This window comes from Strix aluco, chromosome 1 (genome assembly GCF_031877795.1).
Source record: "Strix aluco isolate bStrAlu1 chromosome 1, bStrAlu1.hap1, whole genome shotgun sequence".
NCBI classification, from domain to species: Eukaryota; Metazoa; Chordata; class Aves; order Strigiformes; family Strigidae; genus Strix; species Strix aluco.
The window spans coordinates 9721470-9742505 of record NC_133931.1 but is presented as its reverse complement, the minus strand read 5'-3'; the positions used below and the strand labels follow the sequence as shown (position 1 = coordinate 9742505).

The 21036-nt window shown below is 45.8% G+C and overlaps 1 protein-coding gene across 2 annotated transcripts in view; it reads right to left on the bottom strand.

Annotated features, from left to right (window-relative positions):
• The window catches only part of ADCY8 (adenylate cyclase 8), a 139042-nt gene extending 121989 nt beyond the window's left edge, over nt 1–17053 (bottom strand). For both annotated transcript variants that reach the window (XM_074840604.1, XM_074840700.1), the window contains exon 1: nt 16106–17053. In XM_074840604.1, the coding sequence (XP_074696705.1) occupies nt 16106–17047 (942 nt within the window). In that variant the 5' untranslated portion in view covers nt 17048–17053. The remainder of the gene's footprint in view (nt 1–16105) is intronic.
• Between the last annotated feature and the right edge of the window lie 3983 nt (nt 17054–21036).

The window sequence follows — 21036 nt, the reverse complement described above, 5'->3', positions numbered from 1 at the left end:
CAATAAAAACTCTTTGCTGGATCACAAGGGCAGACATTGCTGATCTGCAGGACTTGCAATTATGAGCAGTGGTAGCTCAAGAACCTGTCCAGTCCAGGGCTTGCAGGAACACAGCAGTATGACTGAATTTGGATGAAATCATCCAGAAACTCCTGGAAAAAAGTATCCTAATCCATAAACTGTCAATGTGCGTCTCTTCAAAATGATTATAATGATAAAAAAGCCCAGGATGACCTAGCTCTACCTACCACCTTACTTTCACTAAGAAGAACAAGAGCACCTGTACTTCACACGTGTGTTTTATAACACCCTCTACTCTGAACAGAAAACTCAGCATGAATTTGCAAAGTATTCGTCTTTCAAAGACATTCTTGTATCCGACAGGAGTAGAAATGGTTGTCTAAAAATCTTCCATTAAAGGTTTCTGTATAGTTGCTGTGAACTGCTGATACTGATTTTGTAGTCTGGAAATAAAAGTATTTTGCTGAAAGACTGAATTGCCCTTCACAACATGAAAAATGTGATTAAGGTCAGAGTTTATTGCCCTTGAAGAGAACATTATCCACCATGTTCTCTGAATTACAGTTGTGTAACGCTAAGGCCTTTTTCTTTATTGGAGAAGAAAGGAATCATTTTGTGTCTGTTCAAAAGTAAAAGCCCAATTCCCTGCTTTCCGGCAGGGTGGGCTGCTCAGCCCTAGGAAAGGTGCTGTTCTACTCCAGTAACAGAAAGCAGTCTCAGGTCTAATGGACTAATTGTGGGTGTTAAACATGGAGAAACTTTGCAAGAGACAAACTATCCCATGAGGCTTCCCAATGTGTAGGGTGGATATAGACACAAAGGAAGAGCCAGGACTCTTCCACCTCTTAACAGTGTTCCAGCCACTCAGCAAGCATGAACTAATCTCTGTATTTAATTATGGGCCTGTATGCCTATATTTCCATTATTTTCTTGTGTACTATATATCTAAGAATAGTTCTAAAGTCAACTGTAGTCCCAAAATTTTCAGACAATATCCATGTCTTTTAATGTACATAGGTACTTACATACTTTGCTTAGAGTAGGAACAACCAGGAAAATTCTTATTCTTTGTAATTAAGTGGCATACACACCACAAATGTATATAATGAACAGAATCTACAATAATTATGATCCTCTGAGTATATTTATATATTTATTTTATATCTAAATAAAACAGATCAGACCAGGTTTACCACATAAAAGGAGAAAGATTAAAGGTCAATTAAAATGAGCTAATGATGACCTGAAAAATATTTTTCATTGTGCAAAAACAGCCCTTCTTATTCAGCAGATTCACTCTTTGCTGTTTCTTTGCCTTCAAGAGGTGTTTATTGACAATACAGTCCTTTCACTAGTTGTTAGTTTCTTGGAAGAGACAATTAGATTCTGTAATTTTCTTGCACCATCAGCAATATTATTGGCTAATGGTTGATCCAATATATCTTTAGCAAACCAAAGATATAAATGTGGCATTTCAGGCTACATAAATGAAGACAGTTCAGACTAATCCATCAGCCTCAGTGTAGCAATCATTAGAAATACAAAATAGTTTGTTTCTTTGGGAGCTGAAGTTTGCAAACACTTTGCATCATAGACAGAATTAGGAGCCAGTATCATTTAATTATAGAAAGTCGGGCATGAGAGGACCTTGACAGGTCATTTAACCCATGCTCCAGGTCCTGGATATTATCTAAATTACTCCTAAAAAAATGCCTCTTTAAACTGCTTAATCATACTTCAGGGTAAAGCCTCCCAAGCAAAATGAGGTTATTTAAGTTATTGTTATTAGGTTATTGTTACAAGGTTTCTCCTACTAACTAATGTAAATATTCCTTATAATAACTTAAGCCCATCATCTCTTGATAGCTATAGATGAAGCAAAGAACAATTAATTTCTTCCTCTCTGTAGCAACCCCTGCCATATTTGAAGGCTGCCACAGTCTCCCTTCAGCTTCCTTTGCTCTAGAGCAACCCTCTTCCTACAGAAGCAGTAAAAATGAGTAGTAGCCACTGCAACCGAAAAGACTATGTTTAAAGATCATCAGTGTTTTGTTGGAAGAAGGTTAATTTCTGACTTTTTAAAAGAAGGATAGTGTCAGTTGTTCAGAATATTGTCCTGGCAATGGTGGACTGCCTAAGGGTAAGCCTGCCTCTAGCTTGCTTTGACAGCTAAGACTGCTGAGAAAGCCATAGTGAGACAGGTTTATCAGATATCTCCTAACACTTAGGTAGCAACCTGACCATCTGAAACTGAATGGTTGGTACTGATGGAGGAGCTCTTTTTGCTGGTGGAAAGAAAGGATATGTATTACTGATATTCAAACTCTCCCACCTGTAATATTGCAAATACCACAGAGACAAAACTGTTCCCCAAAAGAAGAACAGAGTGTGTGTGTGCCTGATGTTTGCTATATGCTTGTGCACTGGGACTGCCTGATGTCACCAGATGAGGGTGGGGAAAGCAAGGATATTGCTTTGAGCTTTGGACCATATGATGGTCACAAGCCTATAGAACAGCTCTCACAAAGAAGTCATGTGCCAGATCAGGTGATGACATGTGGTGGACTTGGTACTGTTAGGTTTACAGTTGGACTCGATCATCTTAAGGGTCTTTTCCAACCTAAATGACTCTATGACTCTATGATACAGGCCTGCAGTTAAGTCCCAGAGTATGACTCAAGACTGGAATGGACTGAAGTGAGTGCAGGAGGCATGGTACCTATATGAAACCAGGTCTCACACTGTGATCACAGAAGCTGTGGCCTACGCTAGCTGTGTGTTTTCTTCAGGCTGGATTCGGAGATGTTTGTTCTGCCCTCTAGATCCTCAGCAGATCTTCGGATCTGTCTACTTGAAACCTGTAATGCTATCACTGAATCACAGAATAAATGAGTTTGGAAGGGACTTCTGAAGATCTATAGTCAAACCTCCTTCCTCAGAGCAGGATCACATACAGCAAGTTGCTTGGGGTCTTGTACAGTCAGATTTTTAATATTCCCAAGGATGAAGACTCAACAATATCTCTGAGCAACCTGTTACAGTGTTGTCACCCTTATAGTAAAAAAGGTATTGTGAAGCTTACTGTGTTTCAGGGTGTGCCCATTGACTCTCATCCTGTCACTGGGCACCACTGGGAAGAGCTTGACTCTGTCTTCTTTACTACCCCCAGTAACATATTTATAGATATTAATCAGATTACCCACACACACCCCCTGCCCCAAACCTCATCTTGTGCTGTCTGCACCGTGTAAGACTGCTTAACCCCATAGAGTTTGGTGGGAGTTAGTGGGACTTAAGGAGTCACGAGAGATGCTCTTATAACCACTTAAGTGATTTAAGGAGTCCCTTCACTTGAGGAGTGTTGCAAATCTCCCTTGCTACTCCCTGTACTAGTCCCTAGATCACATTGAAAAATGAGCTCTAGGCCAGATGACTGTCTTGGGAATAATTGCTGTGACCACCTATCTTTCCATGTTTTGTAAACCACTGGGCTCATACAAAGTCTGTGAGATATTTTGTGTGTGTGTTTATGATTTTGACGTTTAATCCTTTCCTTATTTGTAGGATGTTCTAGCATTTTGTTTTTTGTCTGAGATTCCTTGAATTGTCATTATATGGTAAAGGCCACTAAGCTCTGACTAAGAACTTTGCAAGTTCTCTGCAAATCTGCAACTGCTGGATCCATATTGCTGTTAGCCAGAAGACAACAGTTTGATTTCCAGATTATAGTTTGAGTTTTTAATGATAGTAATTAGAAATAAGTCTCTTAATTAATGGTGTGTGTATTTTCCATTTTTAAATTGCACCTATAAACTCTCTTTAGAGATACACAAACTTTAGGAACATAGTAAATATTATTTTGACTTGCAAATGTAATTACTGAACCTGAAAGCAAGTTACAAAAAAAAAAAGAATAAAGCATGAAATTCCACAGCATTGCCTTTGCTGAGTATTTGTATCTAATACAAATATAGGTAAATCTATGAAGTTGTTTGAACCTTTAGAAATTTAAATATTGGAAATGATATGATTTTATTAGATATATTGGTTTCTTTTGGATTTTAAAAAATCAGCTATGTCGTTTAATTACAGAAGTCTTGTATTGCAGAGGAAAAGCAGAAGTGATCTCAAATACTCTTCCTTCTTGTATATAATCAAAAGAGTTCTTTAATAAATGACACTTGGATTTGTAAATTCAATAAGGAGTTTTGTTCTGGTGCCATGGAAAGAAATCTGGCCAGCAAAAGCTTTGTTAGCTGCTTGAAGAGGAAAGAATAGCTAGCTTAACAATCTTTGTACTAAGTTTCAAGGCCTCAGGCCATCAGACAACTTAAACTTATACCCATCTTTCTGCATATGAGTGCTTTTCTTGACTTTCAATAATTGGCATAATGTTAAGATGTGTTCTTTGACACTCCTTCTTCAAAGTCACATTACCTCTGAGAGTCCTGTCTTTAAAGCTTTTAAATTGTATTGTTTTGATTGTTGATGGGATTTGGAGTAACTGAATGCTTACGTTAGATATTCTACTATGGAGGAATATCAAAGAAGAGTGGCTGCCATCAGATAATTACTTAACTATCCCCTAAGAATAAGTAGACACAAGTACATTTTTACAGAAAAGTGAGAAATCATTGGAAAAATTGTTTCTAAGCATGAAGAGCTATTAAGATTATAAGAAGATTATTGGAGGCCCTATCATCCTGTACCATCACACAGAAAATGGGAACACTTCATGTGTTCTTCTACCATTTCTTGTAGCCTCTCAGGTGACTAATGAAACTTAACAGGCAAAAACAATTACATTAGCAAAAATGAAATACATATAATAAATTCTTCTTCCCTTCCCATTATTGCCAGCAAGCTGCTATTACTCTAGGTATTGAGAAGATCATGGAAATTATCATAGCATCAGTCAGAGTGGCATTCAGCTATATTCTGGAAATGTCAAAAAAATTTTTACAGTAAGGTCCTCGAGCAAGATTCATATGACTTAAGTTCTGCCTGAGTCTCACAGTACAATTTTCACTAGCTGCTCTCAAGGACCTTCAGATCTTGGAGGAATCTACTATAAATCTCTCTGTCCATTTTAGGGCATACTCTCCTTTAATGCTTCAAGTATAGGCGATTTTATAGAACCACAGAATCATTTAGGTTGGAAAAGACCTTTAAGATCATCATGTCCAACTGTTAACCTAACACTGCCAGGTCTACCACTAAACCATGTCTTTAAGTGCCACGTCTACATAAAATACCTCATGGTGACTCAACCACCTTCCAGGGCAGCCTGTTCCAAGGCTTTATAACCCTTTCAGTGAAGAAAGTTTTCCTAACATCCAATCTAAACCTCCCCTGGCACAACTTCAGGTTATTTCCTCTTGTCCTATCACTTGTTACTTGGGAAAAGAGACCAACACCCACCTCACTACAGCCTCCTTTCAGGTGGTTGTAGAGAGCAATCAGGTCTCCCCTCAGCCTCCTTTTCTCCAGGCTAAACAACCCCAGTTCCTTCAACTGCTCCTCATAAGACTTGTGCTCTAAACCCTTCACCAGCTTCGTTGCCCTTCTCTGGACACACTCCAGCACCTCGATGTCTTTCTTGTAGTGAGGGGCCCAAAACTGAACACAGTATTTGAGGTGCGGCCTCACCACTGCCACGTAGAGAGAAATGATCTCTTCCCTAGTCCTGCTGGCCACACTATTTCTGATACAAGCCAGGATGTTATTGGTCATCTTGGCCACCTGGGCACACTGCTGGCTCATATTCAGCCAACTGTCGGCATACACCCCTAGGTTCTTTTCCTCCAGGCAGCTTTCCAGTCACTCTTCCCTAAGCCTGTAGCATTCCATGGGGTTGTTGTGACCCAAGTGCGGGACCTTAGCCCTTAGCCTTGTTGAACCTCATACAATTGGCCTCAGCCCATTGATCCAGTCTGTCCAGATCCCTCTGTAGAGCCACACTCCTGCCCAACTTGGTGTCATCTGCAAACTTACTGAGGGTGCACTCGATACCCTTGTCCAGATCGTTGATAAAGATATTATACAGAACTGTCCCCAGTGGACTTAGCACCTCGATCAGACAAACCAAGTATACACCTCTCACTCACCTTCATTGCAATTCATAGGAGTACGGGCAGGAAGGGAAGCTGCATCCCTCCAGTGCACTAAACAGCATCAAGGAAAGTCTTTGGAATGCAGTCATCTATGCTGCTAAACCGCCAGAATGGTTGCAGGCACTGTTCTGGGTCAACCAACCCTCCCTCCTCAATTCCCATGTGTAGTTTGACAGTCATCATAGACCTGCTTTTCCCACCTCACAGACTGGATGCAGGAAGCCTGTTTGGGAGGAGTTAATATAGCTACAGCCTTTGGGGAGAGGGAGGGACTGAATCCTGAAATGTGTCCTAACTTTTCTTAACTCTTTGGGCAGCACAGAGCTCAGCCTGAGACCTATAATCTTCAGAATATTTCACTCAGGAAGAAGGGAATTTCTTCTTGCTCAAGAACTGACAACATTTGCGCAAGCATCAGGGCATGATTTCTGGTCTTCCCTTAGCTCTAGGTGAGGCAGTTTGCATCTATGGATCCCAATCCTAGGAAAGAGACCTATTAAGGCAACAAATTAACCCAGGTGGGAGTCTTCTCCAGTCCTCTCATTGAAACTGGTCCACTGTATGGATGTGAAAGCAAGAAGCATGGGGTAACAAGGAGGCCAGCAGAGGAGGCATCTGGCTCTGAAGCCCAGTGCTGCAAGCACAGCCTTGTGTAAACTATATGGCATCTACTTTAAAGTCCCCTCCACACAGATGGACTAATGTAAGGAGATCTTGGAGTCACTGATGATCAGGCTGAAGCAGAATAGAATAGAATAGAATAACATAGCATAGCATAGCATAGCATAGAGTAGAATAGAATAGAATAGAATAGAATAGAATAGAATAGAATAGAATAGAATAGAATAGAATAGAATAGAATAGAATAGAATAGAATAGAATATTTCAGTTAGAAGGGACCTACAATGATCATCTAGTCCAACTGCCTGACCAATTCAGGTCAGACCAAAAGTTAAAGCATGTTATTAAGGGCATTGTCCAAATGCCTCTCAAACAGTGACAATCTTGGGGCATCAACCACCTCTCTAGGAAGCCTGTTCCAGTGTTTGACCACCCTTTCAGTAAAGAAATGCTTCCTAATGTCCAGTCTAAACCTTCCCTGGCTCAGCTTTGATCCATTGCCACATGTCGTGTCACTGGATCCCAGGGAGAAGAGCTCAGCACCTCCCTCTCCCCTTCCCCTCCTCAGGGGGCTGTAGAGAGCAATGAGGTCCCCCCTCAGCCTCCTTCTCTCCAAACTAGACAAACCCAAAGTCCTTTATCACTCCTCACAGGACATACCTTCCAGTCCTTAAGAGAATTATGTGGAACCAGAGCTTTTAAAAAAGAGTAAAATTATATGAAAACATTCCCAGTACATTCAATGTATACAGTATTTAACAAAAAATGTGTATGGCTGACAGAAGTCAACACAGTATTCCTTTTTTGATGCATCATGGAAAGTGATGGGCATGTTTTGTACAAAAATCTCAAAGCAATTGAATGTATTAGTCACATATTACAGCAACTGAGAAAGGCAAATTTTCAAATCAAATGAAGCACAGAAACATAAAGTGATGTGTGGGGGTCAGCACAGGCCAGTGATAAATTGAGTGATGAAATGGGAGTGATCCTCATTCCCAGTCCCTAGTTGAAATCTGTGGTGAATAACACTCCTTATTCTAAAAGAATATGCATGTCTGGCACATTAAATTAGATCTACACTGAGCACATGTGGGATGATTTCTGTGTCAATTATAACCATATCCATTATGCTTATGAATATTATCAATATTAATAAGCATTAGAGATAATTTCATATGTGGCAGAGAATCATAGGATAAAAGAATGTGTATATCTGCATCTTATACAGTTATTTGAGTAGCTGGAGGAAGATCCAAGTAATTTCTTTACCTAAGATCCTTACTTCACAGTTATAAAACACCTAGTACACAGTCTAATATCATGTAGTTCTTTTGTGCTGATTGATTTTCCTGGTTATTATTATTTCTTGTTTGCATCATGATGATACCTCTGCATTGATGGATGAGGCTCCTACTGTGGTAGAACTGAAGCATGTAGCACAGAATAGATAGCTCCATCCCTGAGTAGCTCCCAGGTAAACAAAGCAGCAGAGTTTGAACAAAGGAGAAATAATAAAGTTCCTGGAGATCAGATCCCTCCAAAGAAACAAACTGATTTTCCTGATTAGGATTCTGCCACTGTTGAATGCTTCCCCTGATTTCAGTAAAGAGGGATTTTGGCTTTTTTTTTTTTTTAAGGGACTGTGCTGTTAAAACAAAGGAAAGTAAAGAAACAGAAAAATCCAAAACTGTAAAGTAATGATTAAATCAAAATCAAAAAAGAAAATTGAGGTAAAAAAATTAAATCATGAAACTTATTCAAATAATATTTTATACATACCAGGGGCTACTCACCTCTAGATTAAAAATAATAGCATCACATAAAATTATAACACTGACATCAGACTGTTTGGGGCAAGTACAACTATTTGTTAGGGTTGTGAATAAAAATTGGCTCAGGTTAGTTTTGCTTTTTTTTTTTTTTACACTGATATGCTTCAGCTGTTTCTCAGACTGCAGCAATGGTTAATTAATGAACTCAGCAGCCTTTCTCTCTCCTCTAGGGCTAACTGCGTGAAACCTTACAGCAAAAGAAGTTGGCAAATGAAATAGCAGCACTTCTTAAAATAGTTGCTAATAAACAAAACTCACACGACGAAATATTACTCTGCCAGCCAATGGCTGCCTGGCTTTGCAGTTTGCCCTGTGTACATTTCCTGGTATTTTTTGTTCTAGGTTAGGCACCACCACAGTGGTATCTCTGTCTGCAGACCTGGGTGTTTGGAGAGGTGAGAGTGGCAGAGCTCACTCCAAGAGATTCCTGGAGGAGCTGGATGTTCGTGTTTGCGTTCTCTTTCAGAAGATACGCAGATTCAGAGCAACACTTTCCCTAAACAGGGTCCTGAGAAGTGTTCTTCTTGGCTCACCTAAAAATCCTAATGTCTGTGGAATTCTTTATATTACACTTTACGGGCTTTAAGTCAGGTCCCTAAATCAAGCTGTTGGGAGTCTCTGAGTCAGTCAGACCCTAAGATCCCGTAGTTCCAAGAAATGATAAGTACTCAGTACTTCTTGTGCTTGACCCCTTTTAACCAGATAGGTCTCTTATCCCTGGTTTGAATGAGTGAGGGTGGTACCAAAATGTTCAAGATTCTCTGCACCATTAACTAACTCAGTGATTTGCATTCATCTCCCTCTTTGGGCCAGATTGCAACTCTACAGTCCCTTCTGCACTGGGGATAGGCACGAGCTGCACTGCACCAAGAACAGAGCGAGTGAAACAGAGTTTGTCTCTGGAGAAAGGGCTAGGTGAAAAAAAAAATCTCAGAAGCCACAAAGCAAGGTCCTTGTGCACCTCGTTTTCAGACACAACTGATCTAGTTTAAGCCAGAAGCCTATATTGAATGCCACCATGTTCTTACAGATCCTTAGACAACATGAAAAAAGAATTTAATGTCTCAGATCGAATATAAAATAGCCAGCATGATGAATAGGAGGAGAGCTAACTAGGAGGGAAGTATTAAAGACATGGAGTATATCTTAAACCTCATTTTTTCCCAGGATTTAGAGAGTCACCATGAAGTTTTTCCCCTATATTTGGGCTTCTCAGTTCCCAGCCCCCTTCCCCTTTACCCCTGAGGACACTGTCTATATCTTTTTGTTCAAAAGCTGAACAGGGACTAGCACTGTCTTTTAAAATAGCTATATATCTTATGTATAGCAACTCAGTGCCTGGAGACTCACCCCTCATTCAATATCTCCTGCCTCCCTAGTAAATGCCCTCCATGTAGGCTGTATTTGCTTTTGAGTAGCTGGAGGGGCAGCAGATCAGAAGGGAGAGAAATTCTCTGGGGAAGCTGCACCACTCTAAAACAGACGTTCAAGATTCATGGGTCAGAGATAGGGGACCAGACCGTACAGTCTTCTGCTTGGGATATGTGCTTGAGGGAATGATTTAATAGCATTGTATGAAACACTAAAATGTTCAGCAAGGGCACCACCAAGGATGAATTCCTTAATTAGTTGACTACAGAGTCAGGATTATTCTTTCTTTCTTTTTTTGGCCCACTGGATCTTAACCCTTTATTTTCCCAGAAGAACAGCTGTGCTAATAATGGGGGAAGGTTTGCTTTGGAAACTCTCTGATGAGGTAAAAGAGGTGGACTTCAATCTCTTCCGGGGAAAAATAGGATTTAAACCTTGGTCTGTCACATACCAGAAACAACTTCACCACTGCAGCTGTTACACAGAGGAAGAGCACAATCCCCTTCTCATCTGTCTTTGACATCAGGCAGGCACCGTGTGTGTAGCACAACTGCAAAATATGTTCCCACTAGAGCAGTGTTTGGATTCTGGTGAGGCTGCGTGGTAACTTTAACACTGAGTCATTGAGGCACTTCACGGGATGCTCAGAGACAGAAGTGCAGTTAAGTGCAAGAAGACTGCACTTAAAGAAATATGATGTTAACAGAGTGCCTGCAGGGATGGGGTACTAGGCAGGAGCTGAGCAAGGGTTTTCAGGTTTGGAGTTTCCATCAGCCTAAGCACCACTTTAAAAGCTTAATTCCTTTCTGTTTACTAAATTTCACCTTTTACGTGAAACAATCTAGTTTTTCTTGTGCTTAACCAGATACTCTGGGAATAAGGAGAATGGAGGAAGGAGTCCTTCCACTCCCCATTTTCTCTGGCCATTGGGAAGAGAAGAATCTATTAAACGTTCTAGTTTTGCCCTCTTCTCTTTCCTGTTCAGACCACACCATTGACAGGGTTGAGAATTGCAGTTAGAGGATGGAATGGGGATGTTTATCCCCTTCAGTCTTCTGTACAGGCTAATAAGGATCATTCCAGCATGTGTCAGCTGTAAGTGTGCTGCTTGAGTGTGTGATTATTTTGCATTAGATGCTGCTATTTTAGAGTGTATGCCTCTTTCTAGGACATGAGAAACAACAAGCAAGTAATAAACAAAACCTTAAAAACAACCCAGAAGTGTCCTGACAACAGAAAAAATGCCACATCAAATCTGGCAAAGTAACTTTCACTGAGAACAAGTGCACTAACTGTTATAGGCTGAAACTCACTGATAAAAGCAGGTTTCATTCATGTTTCTGCCTGAGTTCCTCCATTTTGGAGGAACTCTCTGAAGGCAATTAATCATCAAATTGTAAATATAACTAATGCATTTGCCCTACTTAGCACAACAATGATGCAGCTGCTTCAGAGAAAAGTGTATCCAATACTAATCTAATTATGCTGTGACCCACTGATACTGTCAGGTGATATTACAGGATATAAAAGGAAACAAGATCATAATCCAGTCTAAAATCACACGATCAGGTTATAAGTCACCCACAACGAACTATAGTAGAAAAATGAATAGTATATAATGCTATGAAAGCAACCATAGGGATAAAGGTGGAGTGTTTTAATTCTGATTCTGAGATGGTAGCCAACTTTGAAATATCCTTATACCTTAGAGATTTAACAGATACTTCACAAGCATTTGGCAGAAATTTTGAAGAGATGTGTTCTATACATACTCATATGCTGATATCTGTGATCAGATTTTGGAAAATATGTAGCTAAAATATGCATGCAAAAGCTGTCATTTGCCATTGTATAATTATACAGATTTATCTCTATTAGACTCCTTGTGACTTCAAGAATTCAGCCTTTTCCTCTATTAATAACCCTGAGAGAGGGTTTGTGGAAAAAAAGCAAGAAAGCAAAAATTGCTATCTTAATTCACAAAACTGCTTAGACTTGGAAAGACAGATGCTAACAGAGGGAAAAGAATTAATTTCCCCACTCTTGGTATTACCCACTTCAAGGATATTTCTGAATTTATTTTTAAAGTTGTATCTAATATGTGTAATTTAGGATTTGATCCTTCAAGGTATCCCTTATGCAGGTGACTTACTCACAGGAGTAGGCTTCTGACTCCGGTGGAATTTACTTATGTGAGTGAAGAGTGAACAGGCAGAGGATTAAAATGCAGAGTATGTTTGCAGCTTACATAATTCCAAGCCTGTCAAAATTCATATCTATATTATCATCTGCCTATGTTACATAACACTAAGGAGCTCTGAGTTGTTTGTTCTTCCCCATATGCCTGAAACACATATACGGTCTTAGAAATTTTGGACTGTACACTGCATTATCACCAAGGAAAAAGCAAGAGTGAATGTAATACAAATTGAACTTTCATTGTGGGGAATGTCAGAGACAAACGCCACCCCCAGCATAGCATCTGACCAGGCACACAAATCAAAGCACTTTACTTGTTCGCCAGTAAGATCTTGCATTTCTCATTTGTTTCCTGACAGAATCTTTAGTTAAGACAGTAGCAGTGATGCCTTTACCTAAATCATGGTATCAGGCCCTTTTTTCAAGGCTCTCCCCTGGCTGAGAGCATTTGTTCAGCATTTTAGGCTGGGATCAGTTGGATTTAAGGGTGGTCATATCTCCCCAGAAACACTGAGCACTTGGCAGAATTGAAACTAGTAAGTCTATGTTTGTTTTCTTGTGTTTTTTGTGGGTTTTTTTGTTTTTTTTTTTTTCTAAAAAGGTCTAATTTTAAGACAGTCTTTCTCCTTCACCTTTACCTAGGATGCTGATTCAAATTAATTTTGAGATGCAAGGGAAGAAAAATCAGATGACCTCTTAAGTGTTACTGAAAGAAAATGGTGAACAGTGGGCATTATTTGTATTCACGGTAATGCATTCTTTGATAACTTCAAAAGCTGTATCAGGCAGTAGTACTGCATGCTTGTGTTCAGCATTACTAATGATTTGAACTGTCTGTGAATATATTTATCAATGAAAACTAAGATAAATTAAGAGATTAAGGGAAAACAGATCACAACACTTGATTTTCCTCTTGAATAAACCGTTACAACTTTATGAGTTTAGACAGACTTACAACTGATTTATACCCATGTGACTGAGAAGAGGATCAGAACCATTTGTGCCTGTGGATGGAATGGGGTACAGTAATAAACTGACTCCAGGGTAGATAATTCTTTCTGTTCAGAATTGAATTCAGTATTTTCTCTGCATGAAATCCTGGTCTCATAAAAATCAGTGGAAAACCCATTATCTGTACCATGATCAGAGTTCTACCCTCTGCTTTTTCTTTCACTGTATACTTGAATTCCTGGTTTTGGTCCAGTGTAAGCAGCTGTTTTCATCCTGAGGCACAGCAAGATGGTCACAGGTATTACTACATAATCAAATAGTTCATTTAGTCTGGTAATGCTTCTCTGAAGCAAAGATGCAGTATTTTACCTGGAAAAATATGCCTTGTGATAAAAGAGAGTGCTTTGCCTGCAAGATGAAGAAACCTGTGCTGCCCCAAAGATTTCCTGTATAACCTTGATGCCACGGTCATTTACATTCTGAGTGTTTACCTGTAAAGTAATAGTTATAGACCCTTCAGCAGCCATAAAAGCCCTCATTCTCTCACACTTGAAAGCACCCTGCAATTTTCTGGGGGAAAAAAAGAAAAAAAAAAGAAATGGTGCAGCACTAGAAAGTAACAGAGTAGGGCTGCGCCTCTCCCTGGGCGCCAGGCCCGGCTACCCCAGAGCCCCCACCCAGGCCCCCGCTTGGGGACACAGCGCCTGCCGCAGGGAGGCGCGGAAGGGGCGCAGCGCCGTGCGCGGGCGCGCAGCTGGCGGGGCCGCGGTCAGGGGCGGGAGGTGGCGGGCAGGCTCCCGCCGGGGCCGCTGGAGGGAGCCCCCGGGCCGCGCAGCGCCGCGCAGCGCCGCGGCGGCTTCAGCACCGCGCCGGCGGACAGCGCCCGGGCGGCTGCGCTCCGCATCCCGCGCATCGGCCGCGGAGGGGGCAGCGCCGCCCGCGGGGGGCTCGCCGCGGCCGTGCGGGAGGTGGCGGGTCCCCGTCCCCCTCCCAGCTCCCCCTTGCAGCGGGGTGGGGAGCGACCCCCGGGGCGGGGCAGGGTCCGTGCCCTGCCATAGCGGCGCGGAGGTGGGGGGCCGCAGCGGCGCAGAATTCCGCGACGCTGAGTGGGCTCGGGGAAGGCGGGAGCCGGTGTAAATCGAGAGCGACGTGTGGGAAGCTGTACGGATCCTGTTAGGGAGATTTATAAATGTAGTTCACGAAGGCAATCATCTGGCGGGTGATCTCTCATTGTGCACCGCTCAAAGGCAGTTCATTCACACAACTGGCGAGGTACCGGGCTGCAAAATGAAGATATTAGTATCTCTCCTGAGAAACATCTTTGTTAGGAATGTCTGTGGGAAAGGCGCGTGTGTGTGTGGACTGGCTAAACAGCCGTGAGACCTGTGCATAATGAGGTAGCAGCACATTAGTCATAGCTCCAGGATGGGACATGGAAGTAAATTAAGAAATCAGCATAACTCACAGTTTTTGACCCAGCACGAATAGCACCAGCAGCGCATGGGAATGGGAATGGGACACGGCGCGTGGCTGCAGTTCATTCATCAGCACATTACCAAGAGCCAGGGAACAACTCTGCGCAGTCTAATTGTCTCACATCCATAAGACTCAGACAGGCGCAACACACTGGGGCAGCTTTTCCCAAAACAGGGTGAGCCTGACCACTGGGAAGGGAAATCAGGCAGCCCACAGCTAATAAGTGCACTGAGGAAGGGAACAGACAGGGGTGGGCAGGGGTATCAGGAGGGCCAGGGTCTGAGGGAGGTAGATGTGTCCAAAGAACCATCATCATCAAAACTTCCAGGTGCAAGATCAGCCACTTCCCAGCTGCTCATCCCAGCGTTCATGTAAACAACACCACATTCCTCTGCACCCTCCCTCCTTTGGGGATTTTCTGCCAGTACCTCCACCCCCTTCTTCCCGAGACCCTGGAGAGAGCCAAATGGAGATGATAATCTGCTGAGAAATATTGGTAGCACAGAGCTGTGACAGTCTGGGAAGGGAGGGGAAAGGGAGAGGCAACACCTCCAGGATTAAGTTGCTCTAGAAAGGCAGTGTTTTCTTGCCTTACAGGGATGTCGGGAGTTCAGTGTATTCTCATGTTTTTGTTGAAGAAGCCAGGTGAGTGTGAAGTCAGGTTAGTCCTGGTTTTAAGTCCTCAGACCCCTATCTTGCCTGGTGCCTCTCCGTGGTTTGCACTGCACCACCACCCTCCCATGTAACCAGTACTCTGTCCTGGACATCACCAGTAAGGATGCAGCACAACAATGTTTGCCCCATGACCACCAGCAGAAAAGGCTTTTTTGGTGCCCATCAAAGACAGCCTAGGATCTCACACCAAAACTCCAAGGGGAGCTTTTCCCTGATTTCACTGGGGCATTGCTTTGCTTTCCTTGCAAAAGAGCAGCACGCTTTGCTCCTGTTTTCTCACAGTCCAGATCAAGCTGCACTGCACATATGAAAGTACTAGTCCTCCCAGCACACCCAGAGTTAAAAGGCACAGAATCACAGAATCATAGAATCATTTAGGTTGGAAAAGACCTTTAAGATCGAGTTCAACCATAAAACATAAGCAAGTAAAATGAGAGATAAGCAGTGGGAGAGTTTGGCCAAGACAGAGTCATCTAATTCCACGGACTACTGTTGGAAGTAAGGGAGGGGAATGATAAATGACCCATCCTTCCCACTTGCCCCAGGAACTCCCTTCCCCAAAGCTATTTCAAGGGATAACAGTGAAGTGAATGTACAAGGAGAGGGGACAAAGTGGTCAGGAAGTGTCCCCATCCCCAGCTTGAGGTGAAACCTTGGGATAGGCAGTGGGGGACTGAGGAGGGGGAGAGGAGACAGTTGCATTTTGTCTATGGTCTCCGCTCCAGGTAATGAACCTCTGAGCACCTACTAAAAGGGAGAGGACCTCTTGGGACACCCCACACCTCCTCTCACCCAGAGTAGCGGAGAAAGAGGAGGGTTCCCACCCTTTTCTCACCACGGTACCTGGTTGAGGGAAGTCACGGCCAACCTGGGGATAACCAGCTGCATGACGAGCTGCAGGACAGAGGTGACCAGCCCAGCCAGGATGGCCCAGGTGAGTGGCAGAGGGAGCATGCTGTAGGTTGCAAAAAGCGTGAAGAGCACATAGCCAATGCCGTCCCCAAGGAGGCCACAGCCCAGGCCGGCCGCCAGGATCTGTGTGGCCATGGCCACCCAAGTGACCACGCCGCTGTACTGCAGGTAGGTGTACGAGGTCGTGTCCTTCCTGACCACCACTAAGGCACAGATCACCACCTCGATGCCGGTGAAGAAGCCCAAGAGGATGCCCTTAATGGGGTCCATGGGAGCAGAGGCCAGGGTCAAGTGGAGGAACAGCAGGGTCAGCTTGGTCAGCACGTCCAGGATGTTCATGACCACCTCGGATTTGCGCCGCTGGCCCAAGAAGTAGCGCTGGTAAAGGCGCTCCAAGTCCCGAGACTTGAAGGAGTTGCGGAGAGTGGGGAAGATCACCCCACGATAGGTGTAGCCCCAGTTGAGGAAGAAGTCGGAGTTGCTGGGGGCACAGTCCAGGGGCAGAAAGCCCAGGTCCCCGCTGCTGCTTGTGCGCTCCGGGAAGACTTTGGTGCCTCCGTTGTTGTGGCGCTCGCCGGCCAAACTCCGGCCGGCCGACTGTCGCCGGAGATGGTGATGGTGGTGGTGGTGGTGGTGCGGCGGGTGGGGATGGTGGTTGGGGCAGCAGGTCTCCTCGGAGCTGAAGCCCTTGCCCCCCCCGCTGCTGCTGCCGCCGCTGCTGCTGCTGTGCTCCTGGATGAAGCGCTGCTCGGTGATGTGGCGCACGGCCGTCTGCCACAGCAGGCGCTGGGGTCTGCCGCTGCCGGGGGGGGTCCTGTTGATGGTGTAAAGTTCATCGCTGTCGCTCAGGCACCGCACCTCCGAGAGCTCCATGGCGGTGACTGGCGGGGGGCAGAGCGCCGGCCGGGGCGGGGGGGGGGGCGGGGGGGGGGGGAACGTCTTTGGGGAGGGGAGCGGGGGAGGGCTGGAGCGGCGGGAGCGGAGGGAGGGGATGGAGAAGGGCGGGCGGCGGCGGCGGGGTGGCGGAGCGGGGATCACATTTATAGGCAGGTCCCCGGGTCCGGTGGTTTGGCTGGCGGCGGGGCGGGTTTGCTGCTGGGGTCCGCGGGGCGGCTGCGCCGGCTCAGCGCAGGCGGCCCTCGCCCCGCGCCCGCGCCCGCTCCCGCGGCGCCCCGCGGAGCCGCATCCCGCGGAGCCCGGCTGCGGCGCAGCCCCGGCGCCCCGGCGGGCTGGGTGCGCGCCCTCCTCGGGGCGGTGAGCAGGGAGGGAGCCGAGCCGCGGGTCCGGAGAGGATGAGGGAGGAGCGGAGCATCTACGGGCGCAGCCCCGCTGCCCGGCGGGCGATCCTCGGCCCCATCCGGAGGCTGGAGGCGCGGAGGGGTGGAGGCAGCCGCCTTGCAGAGAGCCGTTCAGAGCGGGCAGCTCCTCTCTCCGGGAATCCCGGGGCTCCGCTCCGCGGTCTGGTCCCAGGGAGCTGCTGTAATCCCCGCGGCTGCGGTCAGCGGGAGCCCTGCGCGCTCGGGCGGGAGGGGAGAAGCGGCCGGGTCGCGGGCATCCTCGGTCACGGCGCCGGAGCCGCCGGCCGGGGGCTGCCCGCCCGCATCCCCCCGGCGGCGGGGCATGCCCCGCGGGGCGCGCAGCCCTGGCTCACGGGGCACCTCTGCCCGGGGGGGGGCTCGGGGCTGCCATCCATCGCAGACGCTCGGCTTGCTTGGTAACGAGAGGAAAAAAAGGAGGGAAGGAAAGAAAGAAAGGAGAAAAAAAAAAAATCCCACCAAAACCCAAGTCTAAAAAAAGCGAAAGAACGGGGAACGAAAATCCCGCCCTAAACTCAGAGCTGTGGGAAGACCGCTGGGAGCATCCCAACTTCTCCGCGGGTCAGGGCAGGGAAGGCTCCAGCTCTGGGGCTTCCCCCGGCGGCAGGGAGGAGGAGGAGAAGGAGGAAGGGGCGAGGGGCAGGCGCGCAGGGAGCGCGGCGGCTGCGGGGAGCCGGCGGCCGGTGCTGCCCCGGGAGCCGCGGGGACCCGCACGGCGGAGCCGCCGCCGCCGCCGCCGGAGTGGTGCTGCGGGCGGGCGGCCCGGGAGGAGGCAGAGCCCGGCGCGGTCAGCTGATGCCCACGACGTCGGCGGGGCTGCCCGCACCCCCCCTGCCCGGTTAAAGCAGCCGCAGCGGAGGAGCCGGGAGGGGGACGGCGGGCGGCAGCTCGGTTTTGGGGGGCGAGGGGGCGGCCGGGGCAGGTTCCCTGGTCCCAGGAGGCTCCTCCGTGTGTCACTTCGGTTTCTCCAAGCCGCTCGTCTATAGGTGCCCCGCGGTGCCTAGCAGATTCGTCCATCGGTTACGCTAAGGGAGAACAGACGCTGCAGTCGGGCATCCCTCTGCCTAGGCACAAGGGAGAGCAGCTGCAGGCCTTGCTGGCGAGGTGACACTCTTGGCCAGGGTGGGGGAGCCTTGGGACCGCTCCACCTCTTCCTGGGCAAGCTCAGACCCTCTGAGAAAGGTGCTGTCGCTGCCAGGACTGTGGCTCTAAGCACCCTGTGCTATGTGAGGTTGTATGTTTGATGGTTCCTATCCTGTCAGCATTTACATTAAAGCCACTGGATAAATAACAGAAACTGTCCCGTACACAGAGACTGGAGTTAGAGCCACTCCTCACTCCCCCATGCTGGCAGGTGAAATTGTCCCTGCGCCTCTGCTTGTGGGCTCTGTCTGTGCCAGCAAACCTGGATGCTTCAAGCACGGTGGCACAGCCTGGAGAAGAGGGGTAGAAGGTGTCCATTTACCTCTCCCATCCCTCCTCTTCCCAGAATAAACCTAATAAACCTTGTAAAGTGGCTGATCCCTGTCCTGGGGGAAAGGCAGTTTTGGAGCTGAAACCCTGCCGCTGGAAGCAGCTGAAACAGAAATAGTCTACACATTAGACTATTGCAAATTAAGGAAGAGGTGTTTTCTTTGTGTTTCAAAAGACAGGAGTGATGCCTGCTGAATTCTTTGACATAAATGTGCAGCTGCCTTCTGTTGGCAGTGAGGATGTGTGTGGACAGAGGCACTGCCTGGAAGGGAGCTGCGCTACCCTGCTCGAGCTCTGGTTTCTGTTGAGAGTCCGAGTGCTTGAACATGGCATGTGATGCTTGACTTGCAGTGGGCCTGAGCCTCCATGAACACTCCTCCAACTGTCATTATTTAATTCACTTTTTATTATTGTTGTAAGGAAGGCATGGAGATTTAGGAAGGATTTTGCTGATTGTTTCTGTATTTGCACTACAATGGATTCAGGGACTCCAGCCAAGTCTGTGTCCCATGTGTGAGGCAGGTTTTATACAGATATAAGCAGAGGAAATTCTTGTTCTTGAGACACCAGATAAGGAACGAGTGCTGCTTTTGTGAACAGGGATGGGTCTTTCCTGTGGTTCAACATGACCCTGCTAACCTGGAAAGGGTTAATACTAGTTTCACAATAATAATAGAGGCACACATCCTTACTTCTAGATAAATCCCAGGGAAATCGCAGCACTCCTTGAAGATGAAAATGTTACTGTAAGTGGGGAAGACTTATATAAAGATTTATATATTTCTTTTATTAAATAAATTATAATTATTAGCAGTATTACCCCAGAGCACAGAAAGATAACATCTTGCTCGTTCAGATTGCTCAACACAAATCATGCTGAATCAAAGGAAAAGGAGACAAATATGTAATGGAGCTTAAGGAGACACACATTCAAAAGAGATAAGATGAATCCAAGATAGGTAGCTCTCAGTTCTCTAATGTTGCTGCAATCATTGAAGCACAGTGCTGGAAGGGTTCTTGGGCCCCATGGCAGAGTGAGCTCTACCCTCACCATTGTTCCTGTGATGGAGGTTCTGTACCTCCCCAGACAGTCTATTTCTATGCTTCTCCATCCTTACCATTTTCATATCTAACCTGAATTTTCCTTGCAGCATTCACTAAGCACATCACTTCTTGTCCTGTCCACCATGGACAGGGAGAACAGGTTGTGCTGGCATATGTAATGAACAACTCTTCCATCTGTTCCCTCTTCCCCTTCTCATTTCTTAGGCTAAACAACCTAATTTCTGTAATTTTTTTCCCCAGAGATCACATTTTCTAGTTCTCTGATTGTTCCTTTTGATTTGTCCTGGATTCTGCACACTTGTTTCATGATTTTATTTTCTTTTTCCCCTCTGTGAGATGACCACAACTCAACTTGGTTCTACAGTGGAAAGATGTCTTAGGTCCAAGAATTAAGTCTTGTGATCTGCACTCCTATTTATACATCCTGTGAGATGTTTGCCTTCCTCCCATCACAGGCTTATCCACAACTGATGACCTACTGAAACTTCTTTGCTGTCCTCAAGGCCTGGGCAGGTGTTACTTGCTCCATATGTGCATAACAGCCTACATGAAGTATCTTGCATTTGCCCTCACTAAACTACACTGTAGTTTTTCTATCCTGTATGCCCAATTTGCTTAGAACATGTTGAATACTAAACCTGCCCTCCTCCCTGCCAGCAGTTCTCCCCAGCTCTGTGCCATCTGTGTGTTTGGTGAGCCTACTCTCTCTTCAGTGGCGATGGCAAAGTAGTGCAGTGCATTTAGGTAACAGTCAGTGTATAAATTTCTTACATGTATTTCTGAATCTCAGCCTCAGAAGTACTGGACACCTTTGTGCAGGGCTACAAAGAGGGGACAAGAACTTTCTGAGCATAGGGACCCACTGCAGCAATGCTCTGGGCTCTGCAGAGTAAGGAGGAAGGCTGACCATCCTGGGGACTGCCAAAGCCCTGGTTGACATTGAAGGGTGGATGAGCTGGGGGTCCAACAAGAGAATTTCACACATACCTTCTGAGTCCTGTAAGTCCT